Below are 15783 nucleotides of genomic sequence, written 5' to 3'. Positions count from 1 at the left end.
AGCCCCGCCTAGCTCTTTTCACTGTAACGAGCCCCCAGGCACAGTATTATCTGTTTACGATAAGGATATTAATAACACTGTGCTTTAGTTATGTGCAGGGTTGCCCCACGGGGTGATGGGGGGGTTGAAGTAAGAAACACCTGAATCATTCTGTCAAAGGTACTTTCCAAGGAGGACAGGATATAAGTGGAAAAGAGGGAGAGGGAACCGGGGGAGAAGTCATATGGTTATGTAGGGACAGTGATGAAATGCTGGTTAACCCATCCAGTTTCTCCCATCAGCTCACTGTCTTTGTTTTCAAGAACAATAGCTTGGCCATCTGCCAGCAGGTCCTTGTGGGAGTTATCATACGGAGAGAAGAGGTCAGGGTTTCAAAGGTCACAGCTGCCATGGTTAGCTGAGAGGTCGGTCTATTTCCTGGACTTTACTGTTGTGTAATGTGCTCTTTTTGTCTCCCTTTTCTGTCTTTCTCTGCTATCTCACTTCTGTCCAGTGTCTATATGGCTGCTACGTCCACTCCTCCATCATCCCCACCTTCCACCGTAGGTGCTACTGGCTTCTCCAGGTAAGAACTCCCCTTTGCCTCTTTTACAGTTCACCACGCTTCAGTTTACTGAAGACTCTAACTGCCAATTCACAAGAACTTGAATGAGTTGCGTGATATCACTTTCTATTTAACCGGAGCATTTTCTCGTGACAGCCAGCAGGGACACATCAACCTATCCCTCCACTACCCCCTCTCGGCCTTCTCTTTTCTCTTCCCAGCTTCCATTTTCCTTATCTTTCCCAGTCATTCAGTTTTCTGATGGCATTGCCCATACACGCCGTCCAGCACGGCCGGTATCTCAGTCAGCTAAAAGCTTTGCCATCTCCCCTGTCTAACAGCTGCAGTGATGGGCAGTAAAAGCATGATGGAAGAGGTTCCCTGTACAGTATAGTGTGCTTATTGTGGGTCGTCAAGTCTGCAGGCTGAGAGTGGTTGTAAATAGTAGTCCTTTGATCACCTACCCAATACGTCTCATCATTCTCGTTTAGCATGGCAGCTATTATTGTTGGAAGGTGTCTGATACAGCCATTCACACACCAACACACACACACACACACACACACACACTGTTTTAAGGGAGCATAAAGCATACACACAGAGGAAAGGAGGTTGTGGAGACTGTGTCTGTTTGTCTGTCTGTCTATCAATCAATCCATCTCTGTGTACAAGAAGAAAAAAACATCTGTGGGATAAATATACTTTGGCTAATGTGCCTCAGTTTAAAATTAAATGTGTGTACTGACTAGACTGAGAAAACATCATCACGTGCCATCGAGCCAATATCCCTTCCTCCCACAAACCTTACAACCATCCCTCCCCTCCCACATAAAATGACTGATAGTAAAACAGGAGAGCAGACCAGTGGGGGCAAAAGACAAAAGAGGAAAAACTAGGCTGGAAAAATTGCTTAAATACTCTGGGAACGCTTAAAATAATTTGAGCGTTCCCACAGTAAATAAAAGCGTTCACACAAAAACTGTTTGTTTTTCTATTGCTTTATGTTGGCAGTGTGTGTGACAGATGGAAATAATTACTCTAGAAGATAAAAACATGACTCCACCTTCCTATTGGGATTTGAGCAAGCAAACCCACTTTGGTTGACTTCAGCCTAAATAATCTGGTGTTCATCGGATTACTTGCGGTGACAACCACATACTGGAAGTCTTTCATATCGCACGCAATAACCCTCTCTGTTCTCTCACGATAACAGTTTATTTTACCCTGCACTGTCCCTCACGAGACAAAATGAACATTAAGCAACTTTATTGAACTGCTCTGGCCTCTACTACCTCATCCATTGCACGGTGGTATGAGCAGCACCTCTTAAGGAAATCTTCAAGAAATCTTCAAATATTTTCTCTTACAGCTTTTTTTCAAATGTTTTGCTACATTTCGTGAAACATTGATTAAAGTTCTGCACACTGAACATCAAAAACAGCTCAAAAATGCAGCAAACCACTGTAGTTATTTCACAAAAAGCTGTAACTCACCCAAGATGTTTAACTCAAAGCGTCAAGATGAAGTTATTGTGTCAATGAATAAGTCGTTGCCAGCAAAACGAGAGCTTCTTTTTTTCAATTGTGCAAAAACAGCGTAGTCAAAATGTTTAGCTATCTCATTAGAATGACTGGAATTTTTTTGCTCATCTTATAATGTCACTGACATTGAAAGCCTACTGCACCAGTCTATTATTATTCTCATGATAACTGGCTGCTTTTGTGTCAGAGTGAATACTCTTCAGATGTTGATTTCAAGAGCACAAGGTTTTACATTCTACTTTGTGAACCAAGAGAGCACTTACATTTGCATATAATGTGAAGAAAAACAGTTTTCTTTTCCCACAACAGCCACACAAGACAGACCGGTGCAGTAAACATGCAGCGCTGCTATAGATTATCGATACCCAAAAACTAATAAAAAAGTAAAATAATTATGGGAAGAGTAGACGTCCTGTCATGCCCATCTCATTCACCTCCCACCAAATGCGGTGCCTTGCAGTGGATCAGAAGAAGTGCTGTGTGTATGTGTATTTCACCTTCCTATATTGTGTTTTCTTGTCTTGGCTACACTCTCACACATCCTTATTCCTCTTCCACTTCCACGGCAGCCCCAACAGTGTTCACAAATTGTTGTAACTCTGTTGTGCTCAAGCACTATAAATACAGTATGTTTTACAATACTCATACTAATGACTTGCTCCTGTGTACTCAGCAGAATTTGACATTTAGAGTGGCTATTCTGCATGTGATGAGCTACACAATGAAATAATATTAGCATATTTAGGGGATGGCCTCATGATGGACCCCACCTCTCGCCCACACTCTGCTGGGATAGACGCCAACGGTCACTTATGAATTTATTATATTGCCATATGCATATGCGAGTAGTTACTGGCTGTTGGTATGCTTTTTTCATTTGTGTAATGGCTGAGATCCCCCTTTGGCCATTTTAGTTTAAGTGATTGGGGACAAAACCCACAGTCCTTGTTCTATGCAAAAATACTTTAATATCAAAACAACAGAATCAAATCATCCAAACCTACATTGTTTTTGGTCTTAAATCACCTTTGTGTGGTTCTACTGTTTCCCTTGTGTAGTGGAGGGATAGTAAGAGGGGATTTCATACTGAAGACTGTATAACTTTGGAAGACACCACTTGATTTGACTAATTCAGACTGCTGAATCTTCAGATTTTGTTCAGCTGAATTTCAGAATGAATATTAGCACCGAAGGAGAACTGTGGATTTCATCTTCCATCACCGACATGGCAATGCAGTAGTAAGGAATCTCTGTGGGGCCAGTTTAGAGAGGAAGAATTTTTCAGTGATGACAACACCCTTAACTTACATATGGGTATAATGGCATTGTTTTCAGACAGGCCTAGAATGTGAACATGCTCTTTTTTCTATCCTCTCTAGCCGAAGTCAATTTCAGAGCTAGAGGAGCATGACTCGAGGATGAAAAATAGCCACATTTCCAGGGAAAGTCAGGGGAAAGTTGCGCTTGACACATACACAACACAAGGACACATGCAGACTTTCAGAAACATGTACACACCGAACTGAAAGTGAATAACACAGAGCTGAGGTCAAACTGGGTCACTCGCTTTTCAAAACTGCAACCTTCATTTTAAACCTCGCTTTCTGCCAGCTACAAGATAGACGCACATAATCACTCATGAAATTTTGAGAAGTTCACTGACTCTGCCTTTCTTTCCTTTAACTGTAGAGCATCAGTTAAGAACAACTGGTTAGTGAATCCTTGGCCCCCATCTCTTACACTGCTCAGCAGTTCTTGTTACACCCACGGCTCGAGCTGCGTGTGTGCAGCTAACACATCCACTTGTTCAAAGGAATAAGCACCTTCTGCTGCCGGATAAAAAGCATTTATTTACAAACGTGCATTTTCTTTGGCACTAAGCATTTCTGGAACCCCAGATTTACATCTCTTTTCAGGCAGTTTATTGCAGACCATCTGGGCTGACAAGAAACCACAGTCACAGTGATACAGTGATACCAGAGGTAAAGGATTACACTTCAGGCCATATCTCTGCAGATGCAGATAGACCTTCAGCACCTCTGTCTTTTCTTGCCACTTTCATTCAGACAACTGACAGTCAGCCTGGTTACAGTCTCTTTCGTATTCTCTTTCTCTCTTTTTCCACCTTCCTCTAGTCTCTGAACTCTCTGTCCCTGACTCCCTGTGTACCATTTGCTGTGTCCACATGAGATTTGCAGGCAGTAGTCTGTCAACAGCAGAGCAGCAAGGAGACTGGAGCTCCCAGAGCGGCAACAGGGAAAGGTCACCAGTGAGTGAAAAATGTAAATATTCAGCCATCCAGCAGCCACAGTCACGGAGAGACAGGGATGAAAATAACTCCTATTACACACCACCGACAGGGAGGGAACGCAGAGGACAGAGAGGGTAGAGACAGACTGTGAATGAGAGAGTGAGATGGACACAACTTTTAAAAAGTTGAGCTGAAAAAAAACACACTGCAGGGCGAGTTGGAGAAAAAGATGCATTTAAAGATTTTAAGGAAGAAAAAACCTATAGTAGTATAGAGCGAAAGAGGACAGTGTGTCAGTATTTTTGGATATGTGTGTAACAGTGCAAGAAATCCAGAAGGCGAGAAATGAGAATGACAGACGGAGTGAGGTTAGTGAAAGGTGTTTTAGGTAGGGGGTGGAGGGGGTTAACCAGTGGGTGTGTGCCTCTTTATCCACTCTTTATCCACTCTTTATTGAGTCAAAGCCTGGGTAATGAGACAGGGGACAGGAATAAAGACCTGCGAGGGGGGTCTTCTCTCATTCCATTCATTTTCATTTGTTCTTTTCACCTCTCACTCTCAATCTGCTCATTCCTGCCACACTACCTCCACCTCTCTATGGCATTAGACCACTTAAGAATGTCTGGCCCATCCCCGCAAATGGCTGAGACTGAAGGAAAGTACCACCACAGTTATCTGGGGTTGCAAACAATGAATCCAAATTGCTGCTGAGACAGATAGCTGCTCAGAGCGGACTGTGTGGGTTTTTACTCCGAAAAAAGTTCCCATTTCAGTGGATTTGTTAAAAAAAAAGAAATAATATTAAAACTGGGCTCTGTGTGATACTGTGGTGTGTTTTCAACATTGCTAACAAAAAATAGGCGCACAATTCTCCATAAATATCCTGGGAATGTCTGGCCACTCTTTAAATGCTGTTAGTTTTTCCCAAAAGTGTGCATAATTAGATAATTAGATACACCTTACACAGAGTCTTTCTAGGTACAACGTGTCATGGCACACACATACACACACTCAGTAACACAAAGGATCTTACCTGTCCTGGTGGCACTGATTGATTCTATTGCTCCGTGTCCCCTTCTCTTGTTTAGTGCTAATCGAATGTAATTCCCTGCTTGTGCCTCTCCATCAAATCAGACAGTGGAGTTTGTGCTGGCCGGTGGGGGCACAGAGGTGGGGATAATTATGATATTAATACGGAGGGGGTCTGAGGGGAAACTTCATTTGTCCCGCTGCCTGCCACGAACACAGAGAGGGGTCAATAGCCTCTCCCGCTTTTCCTACTTTAAAGAGGAGGAGAGAGGAATGAGATAATGAAATGACTAGTAAGGCAGGAGGGAATGCTGACGACCTTGTTTCTTCACAGCTATCACTTTCTCTCTCTTACCTTCCTCAGCTTAGGCCACTCTGCTCTAGTCTCTGTCTCACATGAATACATTATTAATATCATCATTCACTGCAGTTACATTTTTCTTATTACATTAGTCCTTCAGAGTATAATGACTTTGGAACCACTTGAATTAGTGTTATGTAGGAAAATGAGTTGTCACTGTTGTCCCTGTGATCATTCCAGCACTATTAGAAAGTATTTCAGGTATTTTAATTTATGTAATAATTCAAAGGTTACCTAATTGGACAGGCAGAGTGATAACTTTGTGATTAAAGAGAACTCTTAGCGATGTAGGCTCTGTGGTGCTGTCCATGGTGCTGAATCCTGCCCTCTTCTTCTTTTAATCTTTTCTAACTGTTCAACACATCAGAGCCCCCCCCCCCCCCCCTTTTCTTTCTTTTTTTTTTTTTTTTTTTTTACACTTTTTTCCCCCCTTTTTGCTCTGTTGATGTATCAAAACCACCCGGTGCTTTTGAACTCCCAAGGTATTCACTTCCTATAACAAGCTCGCCAATCTCTTCAGATCGATACATCTGGGCCAGTTCTGTCAGCACATCATGTTCACGGGCCAACACCTACTCATCAGGCCTCATGCCTCATACTCAGCAGCAGTGAAGACAGAGGCCTTTTCCCAACCTAGTTAACTGAATGGGAAATGTTGAGCAGCTCCTTTGCTGTGCTGATCCGTCGGTTGGTGTGTAAGCAGGATACAGTAGCTCCAGAGTGGACATGCCTGCAGGCTAAAGGCAGACAGATGGATTCTTTATATCTACCAGAGTCTTCTATTCATTCGGATCAGTTTAGTTGCCTCTGCGTTGAGCACTGGGAGACAGGTGCCGGATTCGTAGTGGCTCAGGTGATGTGTGATGACGGAGCAGAGCTGTCAGGTCCAGATTCACATCAGATACGTCCAGACTACGCAAAGCTACATAATGAATATTTCACTGAGATAAATCATGGATGAGCCTGGGCATCGTTCTGTTGATTTCACTCAGAGGGTAGAGAGTCAGAAAAACCTGGTGAGGCTTTGACTGGCTGTCTACAATCTCAGAGCAAATGGAGGCAGTAAAAATATAATTGCCTTTAGCTATGCAGTCTGTTGTTTGTATCAAATGGAAATGCACCTCTACAGAGTATTAGCTCAGATTTATAGCATATGAATTTGACTGCAACACCTGACATTACTGTTCAATTCCAAACCTCAACGCCGGACTGGCAGGAGAACAGGTGGCAGAATGTGCTATGGGAGCGCACATCAGTGTCTGCACATGCTTGTCTTTCTAGGTGTGTGTGTGTGTGTGTGTGTGTGTGTGTGTGTGTCTCTGTGCAACAGACTTTGCTACTCTGTTACTGCACTATGGTGGGAAACCATGGTGCTCTCGGCAGGATGCTGCTGCTGGCAGGCCCCTACTCTCGCAGCCATGAGGAGAACAGCTGCTTCACGAGCATGTCAGGGTGTGAGCCATGTCCCTGTGGCTCCCCTCATTTTCCTCACTTCTCCTCCTCCCGATGTGCAGTCACACAGACACAGTTCTTTTGACGCTAACCTTCTCTTTTTACAATACTCATAAACATTCAAATAAGTTTCTCCCCCTGCTATCAACTCTGCTTCTTGACCTCTGAGCACATCTGCTGCTCCCTGTTTCTACTCAGTGAGAAAATAGTTCGAAGTTTGTCTCTGCCCAGAACAGTAACACTGGGGCTTCTGACCTCTAAACAAATTGAAGGTTATACTGGTGCTTAATTAATGGCCCCTACTGGAGCACAATCTCTCCATATGATGAAAGGGAGAAGTTGAGCTAAACCCTAGAGGCACCGGGCACCTCCTTTCCTCCTGGCAGACTGATCTGTTCCTCAGTGCCTGCGACCTTTTCTCTAGGCCCGTCGCCTAGCCCACCAGCACCGCCAATTATCACAAATCCCCCGCTGCATTTGTCTTGCCATTTTCACTCTGCAGCCAAAGAGGCGTGCGTGACCATAGACTCATGCAGCCTCCTAACCATTCTGAATCCACACAGAGAAACAGAGGCCCACAACAGGTATGTGGTGCTTAAATAATTCAGTTATCCTGAAAGGTTAAGGCTCCGCCAGTAAGGCGAATTGACATTCATCTTGCTCAAGAGTCATGCACCCGATTTCGGGTAAAGTACCCATCGACATGTTTACATTTCGAGACTTCAAGATTGATATTGACACCAGTATTTTACGTTATTCTGCTCTGTTCACTGTCCAGTGTGAGCTAAAACAACTACAAAGTCCTGCAACCAGAGCCGAAAGCAAATATCTGAGTCTGAGTTAGCGAGTGCAACAAACCCTGCTCCTGATTTGATAATATCTTCTGTTCCTCTGTAATGAACATTCTCTTCAGCAACCATTTGCTGCCTCTACCATATTAGATAATAAGAAATCTCTGGGAATTGTGTCACCAGGCAGTCTTATTTGTGTTTACTTTCTGCCTGTGCGTGTGAGAAAGCACAGAACATCAGTGGATTCACAATAAATCTGTGCTGGGCCTATCTCATGTCAAGCCATGCGTCTGCCTTTGTCACTTTGCAGGCTCAGGCGTGATGGCAGAAGTGTGCACGCATCTCCCAGCTTCCCAGAGAACACTGGTCACAGCTAATGACCAGAACTGTCTGATTTGTCCTGCCCTGATTACTCCTCTGAGCCCCAATTAGCCGTGGATGAGGGCTGACATCCCGACACGATCACTTGGACGTGTCATAGTGGGAAAGATGAGCCAGGGAAAGAAAGGAGAGAGGTAAGGGGGGAAGACAGGGAAAGTGAATGTTACAAACAAAGAGTAGCAAGAGAAGTCAGCGTAAAAGCTCTGGTAGGGCCAGAGTCATTCATTCTGCATTCAGTCAGATATTGATCTCAATTCCCCTTTAACCAGCTACCACTCATCAATGTACAAACCAACAGCTCTGATTGCAATTTCTATAATTGGCAATTTTCATTGTAAAAATCAGTCTCTGTGAGAGTGTTAGCTGTATCTATTCTGAGACAGGTTGATTTCTCTGTGGGTTAGGGATGAAGAGACTAAGGACTGTTTGTGGAAAGGATATAAGACAAAGTATTAGGTCAGTGTGGTCGAATCAATTTACTAGCTAAAGTGAACACTGAAGTCCTGAGAGCCTCAACCATGTTTTATAATGAATTAAAAACAATGCAATTTCTTTTCCTAATTGTCAGTAACAAACTCTGTCATGAGCATTGCCATACAGTATCTGTTGCTTCCAATAAATATTCCTCTTCTTCTTTTCACTCCTGCCATCTTTCCCCGTCCCCTCTTTATTTTTGTGTCTTTATTTTTGTCTGCCACTGCGTCTCCCCAGGATTGCTGAGCTATTGCCCCTCTGCATGTTTTGAGAAAAATCTCTTTTTTGGCCTCCACTCTCTCCCTCTCAGTAGGGGGCAGTGCAGAAGTAACTACAAGGGCATATAAGCCTTCAGAGTCAAACCAGACTTCTTTTAGTCTTTTTTGATCTGAGTAGATGTCATATTGAACACACACGCACACACACACCCTTCAATGGAACGGCTCTGCTCCTATCCCTGTCTGCTCTCCCATCTCAAAACACACCCACGCAAACCTGAGAAGACACAGAGAATGAGAGGAGGAGGAGGGAAGAAGAGGACGACGAAAGCAAATTGCGGAAGGGAAAGAGAGGCGCAAGAAACAAGAGGTGGGAGGGGTGGCGGTGCTTTGAGAATGGGGATTAGAGTTAGGAGATTAGAGGTAGAAGATGATATCATTTGGTAGAGATGAGCGGGAGCAAACGAGCAGTGCAAATCACCTAACGTTAACGAGCTGCCTCATAAATTACTTCAGCCAAGTGTATGCTTCAAGCTGAATCTGGAGAGGGCTGCATAGTGCAAAGGAGGCATATTGCATGTACTAGTCCCTTCCAATACATAAAGGTGTTTTTTTCCCACACAACCCATAGTCAAATCTTGGCTTCCTGGTTTAAGTCAGACTGTGTATCCATTATGTGGCATCCAAACCATCATACAACTTCCATGATATTACTTTATCGTGATCTTTGTGGTTGTTTGTCCTTCAGGCAGTCCACACATAACGTGTGTTGATTCTGTTCTTGTGAACGTTATATATCAGGGATGCCTTAAAGAATGCTAAAACGTTCACTAGATCTAGATCTGATAGTGGTGATCAAAACTTAGGTCAGTGTCACTGTGATTTCATATCGGTCCTATTTTTGGTAACACAAATATCAATGTCTAGATAGAGCTCAAGAATGCATGCACTAACTTTGACTTCTTCACAAAGACATCATAATTCTCTGCTTAAAACAGGAGAACATCGCAGCTCGGGATCATGAGACTATGACATCCCTTAGAAATCACAGGCTATGAAAAGGGTTTCCGTGTTTAGTGACTTGTCTTTTAGGAATAAGTCCACTTTCTTCACTTTCACTCTCTGGAAGACAACCAGGACAGCTGGCCTTCTGTCCCTGCACCACAAGTTCATTATTTTGCTGATACAGAGCTTCAGGTGAATGTCCTTGCATCATTTGGTGAAGCTCTTTATCAGCCTTTTTCACCCTATGAGCATATCCTCCACCATAGCAAGTTTTATACTGGAATCATATATGTCAGTGATACCCAAATAAAATAAATTAAACACTTTATGTTATCTAAGTTTCACATATGGGTTTGAGCAGATATTATGTAAACTGCATAATACTTGATCAGCATAGGAATGTACCACAATGTAATTTTAGTGTTCAAATTCCTTAAACCAAGTCATTTGACATGAAAATGTATATAAACCTGCATTTTTAGAGAAGGAAGACAGGCAGAGTAGGGATATAGATGGATGACAACGACTTTTTCTGTTGTCATGTTATTAGGGGGGGTGAGGTTGTGTAGGTTAGAAGGGGAAATATACATTTCTATTTTAGCCAGGAGCAGAATGACTTTCACTGGCTCGATTCTAAATATTACATGACTTCCTGACGGCAGTGTGCTGTCTGAGGCTCTGTTTGGCCTGGTATTAACCTGTCCGGATAAATCAGCCGTTTACAAAACTCTATGCCTCTATCCAAAGTACTGTTTCTTCCCTCTTGCTTCCCTTATTTCAGTGGCCCTCTAGCTGCTTCACCTATTTCTTATGCACCATTTCTGCCTTTAGACGGCTTGCTATGGTGCAACCCATTTTGTCTGTGTGCAGTGTGTATATGTGGAGTTACTCTGTGGTCCTCTGCCAAGGCCCCTAACGTCATATGCAACCTGGCAGGTGACAAATAGTTTTTTAATTGCTTGCACCAGGAAAATCATTAGTCTCTTCCCTTTCCTTGGTGGGACCGGGCAGGACATGTGTGCAATAATAATAGCCTCAGTCCGGTTTCCAGTGTGCTATTTTTGGAGCGAGTATTTTAAGGGCCGTCTCTGTATATGCCTCTGAACGTGTGTACGTATAGTACGTCTGTGTGACTGTTTATGTGCTTATGTGCAGCTGTGTAAGTGCGTGAATGTACACACACCTAGTAAGGGTGGGCTAAATGGTCCTGAGGTGCTTTTCCTTGGTTGTGAGAGAGGAGAGTGTGTTTGTCAACCCTGTTCCTGCCTCATGAGAGTTTTTCTCATTGCTGTTGCTATTCCCTAGGAGCGTGCTGTTTGTCTCTGTGTATGTGCGTTTTTCTGTCTGCGAGTGTGTGTACCTCTGCGTCTGGCAGACTCTGGCCTAGGCCATTGTGCTATAGTGCATTACAGTAGCAATCCACCGACACAGTGGCCGGCCAGATGAAGCCGTCCAGTTTATGGAGCAACCTGCAAACTCCAGCTGCTTTTGGTTGGGATTGTGCTTAGTGCTGAGATATAGTATTGATTTTCTCTCCTCGGTGCCCTTGCCATCCCTGCGTAGATATGCACCAGTGCTCAGCATCCATTCACTGAGAAAGGGGGGGAGGGGGAGAGAGCAGAGGATGATGTTTATGTGGCGATACTGACCCCATTCGTTCACACAGAAAAGGCGTGGAACGTGAAGTGGCTAGACAGCAGAGGGGAATTGAGTTTGTGAGGCTCAGATTGCAAGATGAACCCTGAATTTGATTTCTCTGTTATACAAGCATTTGTTATTATATAGCTCAACGTCTGAGGGTGTTTGTGTGTCTGGTGTCTTGTATGGGTCTATTACATGTGTGGGTTTGTTTGGATTTATGGGTCTAGAAGGATGCTGGTGTGCGTGCACATGGGTTTTAGCAAGCAGGGTACATCTGTGTGGTTGATCTTCTGCATTTTTGTCTTTGCTTTGAATCTCCCATCCTCATCCTCCATTCCTTCAACAACACGGTAAAACCAAAAATCAAAAACACGTTTAGACATTATTTGAAATTTTTCTGTGGAACCCCCCACCCCCCACCTCTCCCCGGCCGCACTGCAGCGTTTTAAGTAATGGCAGTGGCTCGTCTCGCAAAATATTTCATAGATAAATGATTCAACTTAAAAATCCTATCAGGTATTTTATAAAAATAACAGCGTGTGACCTTTCTGTGAATTTTAATCTGGCGCATAAAAAAAATCTTTAAGCAATGAAAACCGAATTGAGCCTTTAGACTGCTAGTGTTAATGATACCTTTAGGTGTAAAGTACGTCAAGCATAAAAGTTCCAGTAACCACAGTGCTCTTGTCTTTGTCTCACATACGCGGGTCACATACACTGTTTTTCAAACCATATGAGAAATGCTAGACAGCCAGTACAGAAAACATTCCTCCCATTCAGTCTTTTTAGCTGTCTTTTACTAAAGGACAGTTTTTGTTCTCATGTCTGATAAATTGTATAGTTAGAAGTATCTAAGTATAAGACTATAGTGCTTGTTATGAGTACTATACATACACTGTTCATACTATACATCCTCCTGTGACTGCTAGTGGATAGTTTCTCTGTAATTCTGTCTGGCTTTTAACTAATAATATAGGTACAAGTGCATTAAGATGACTATTGTTTGACTATTGTTGTGAATTGGCATAATTGGGTACTAATATTTTTATGTTCTATCAACAAAAGGTTTAAGACCCTTTACTACAGTAGTCCTGAATCAAATATATTTTTTATATTCTTCTTTTTAATTTTTTGCATGAAGAATTTATATTTTGCAGATTCCACCAATCTTTCTTCAGAGTGAAAAAAATTAAGCCCATTAGAAAATTACAAAATCTGTGTCCTGTTTCACAGTTTATCATAGTGTTATATGGTGGCCCACACAAGAAGAGTCACAAATTTTGGGGGTGACTAGCCAAACAGCTGAAAGCCGTTATTCTGTATATGTATGTGTGTGTGTGTGTCTATAATCAGCCTGTGTTATCCAAGCCAAGCAGCCCTACCCTGGCAGAGCTGAGACTGGGGAGACCCGGTCTCTTTCCAGATTCATCTCTCCAGCTTTGTTTGACTAAGTAGTGCCATGGTGTTGGTGTTGGAGAGGGCTGGAGTGGTAACAGCAGCAGCAGTGCAGCGTATGCGTGGGTTGCCTGAGCCAGTGGGGCTTGGCACGGGGAGGCAGCATATGTTCATGGCCAGCTTCCTTCCTCCTCTCCCATACTTATCTGTCTCTCTCGTCTCTTCTGTTTTCCCCCTCTCTCTCTATAGCTCACTTCTGTTAAACCCCACCTCCACTTTTGGCTTTGAGTGTCTTGGTATCACCTGTGGGAGACAGCACAGAACAGAGATCAAAGGGCACTGGGGATCCCAGTACCCCACCATGTCTGACTAATACCACAGCCCTTTCTTCTAACAGAGACACAGACTTACACACTCCTCTTTGTCATCTTTTCATCTGGCATGGGATCAGAGAATATTTGGTGGAGAAGCTAATATGTTGTGCCTGTAATGGGACTCTCTGGTTCATTTTTAATGCCTTTCCAATGGTTGGTCACTCACACCTTGGCCCATCTCTGCCCTACATAAACACTGGCTGTTAGCCAAGCATGTCAGAGGCAACCATATCTGAATTCTGCCAACTACCTGCTAGATATGGACCACCATCCTGCTGCATAGCAGACTTAACTGTGTCCCAGATACCCGCAACCAGCTGCTTCAGCCTTTACACCTTCACTTTTGCTTCCTGCTCTCCTCCTTGCCTCTTGGACCAGTAAATGAACGCTCATTTGCAAGTTAGATAAATCCTTTGAATGTATTATTGATGCAAACAAATTAGCCTGTGGGCCCTAGACAATACCTAATGGAGCCTTGGCTTATGGGTGAAGTAGTTTCCAGCGAGGGCACTGTCGGTGTTCCAGGATTGATGCCTGCTCTTCTGCCCCGTAATTATTTCTCCTACAAATTATTCAGCTGTTCTGATGCAGTTTGGGGTTTAAAGCAGTGCTTCTTATTGCTGGCTATGTATTTCCAGGCCTTAACCCAGCTCCATTCATTAGTTTATTAAAGAAAAAAGACATGAGCAATTAGATAACTGGGATAAAGCCACCTAAATGAGGGGATGTGTTATTATTCAAGTTTATGCATGCTACTCATAGAATTCACTGGGGTTTATGTTGGTGCTGCTTTTTCAAGGATATTCTCTTATCTTGTTGTACACAGACACATTCACACATTTTAACAGTCTCGTATAAGCCTATTCACATATTTACAGAGATTCAAACTGGCTCGCTTTTGCAAATATGCATAGAAACACTGTCAGAATATGTGTTCCTAATATAGGAAAAGTGGGGACACATCTGGACGCGTTCATCCTTGATACAAACTCACAGAGAAAAAGCAAGTGCGCATAATTTATGCTAGAAATAGAGGCAGAGGTTGAAAAAGAATGAGAAGAAAAACTCAGAGAGGAGATGAGAGAAAGAGAGGACTGCCATACTGTCCTCAGTGATTAGGACCCAGTATTGATCAGAGGAGGTAAGGGGAAGGCAGGCTGAGAAAGGGTGGGAAAAAACAGGCCCCGGGGCTCAGACCCCAACTCTCTGGTGGCCTCTGCTCTGTTCCGCTTCTGCAAGCTGGCCAGGGCCAGTGGGAAATTCATCAAAGGGTCTTATCCCCCTATCTGTCCCACATGCACACACAAATACAAATATACATGCATAACACTGGCCTTTGAAAAACATTCTATTTGATGACATCGTTTCCCTTTTTTTTTCCACTGTTAGAGATGGTAAATTAAACCTGATATGTTATTGCCACTGTGGTGAAAAGAGACAGGGTGTCCTATTCTCCCAGTTGTCTGCACAGTGCTAGTCACATCACAAGGATCACATCAGCACTCTAAAACTTTGTGCCACGTGTGCCATAGATCAAACACAGACACATGTGCATTCACGGATACAGCATCAGTCAGCTGCTCATGATGGGGGATCCATATTCTCCCCAAGTATTCAGTATGTGTACAGGAAGTATTCGATACTCCGTGCTCTCCCAGGGCTAGACCTGTGTTAATGCATTTTCTCCTTTAAGTCTCTCTTTTTTCCTCCCCCTCTGCTCCCTCTGCCGGCTTTTCAGCTGACTCTGGGCTTTGGCAATCTTATTTGCCTTTCGATCCAGATCAATCTTTGTCTTATCTACAGCTCTTGAATCATAAACATTTGATAGGCTCAACCTTGACACTGACAAACATGGAGTGGTGAGGGTTTGGGGTAAGGTGCCTTTGGAAGACTTTATGCGATCCCTAAAGACTATTGAACTTTGCCGCTAAGTACAACCCCCCCAAACACAGATATACGCTCATGTTTTGTGCGCATCTCATCACATAGACACATATACAAAGTTTGTTCCAGATATATTTATGTATACGTGTGTGATGTATTATTCATAAGAAGAAGCATTCATCGCAGTGACACACCTTGAACAATTTGAAGACGTGGTGTGCTTAACAGCTTATTGTAGTTTCTGCAATTTGGCTCACCTCCGGCTGATTAACACTGCCCTCGAGTCCTCACTGTGCTTTATCTTATGATGAATTAGCTGCTATAAGAAACATGGCCTCCAAGGGAATTAATGAATATTTACCTGACATTTTTTAATTTTTTACAGTGCTTTTTGCTACTTTATAAACCCTACATTTGTTATGTTATGTTATGTTATTTTATG

General features: G+C 43.2%; 1 protein-coding gene across 2 annotated transcripts in view; it reads left to right on the top strand.

The window, feature by feature from the left end:
* Window positions 1–15783, top strand: part of camta1a (calmodulin binding transcription activator 1a) — a 278666-nt gene that overhangs the window by 220909 nt on the left and 41974 nt on the right. For both annotated transcript variants that reach the window (XM_085344132.1, XM_085344133.1), the window contains exon 6: window positions 494–565. In XM_085344132.1, coding sequence (XP_085200258.1) covers window positions 494–565 — 72 coding nt within the window. The remainder of the gene's footprint in view (window positions 1–493; window positions 566–15783) is intronic.

This window comes from Diplotaxodon limnothrissa, linkage group LG20, assembly GCF_057381915.1.
Source record: "Diplotaxodon limnothrissa isolate DT_005_m linkage group LG20, D_limnothrissa_male_GT1.1, whole genome shotgun sequence".
NCBI lineage: Eukaryota > Metazoa > Chordata > Actinopteri > Cichliformes > Cichlidae > Diplotaxodon > Diplotaxodon limnothrissa.
The sequence above is the reverse complement of the archived record's forward strand: the minus strand, read 5'-3'. Positions and strand labels throughout refer to the sequence as shown.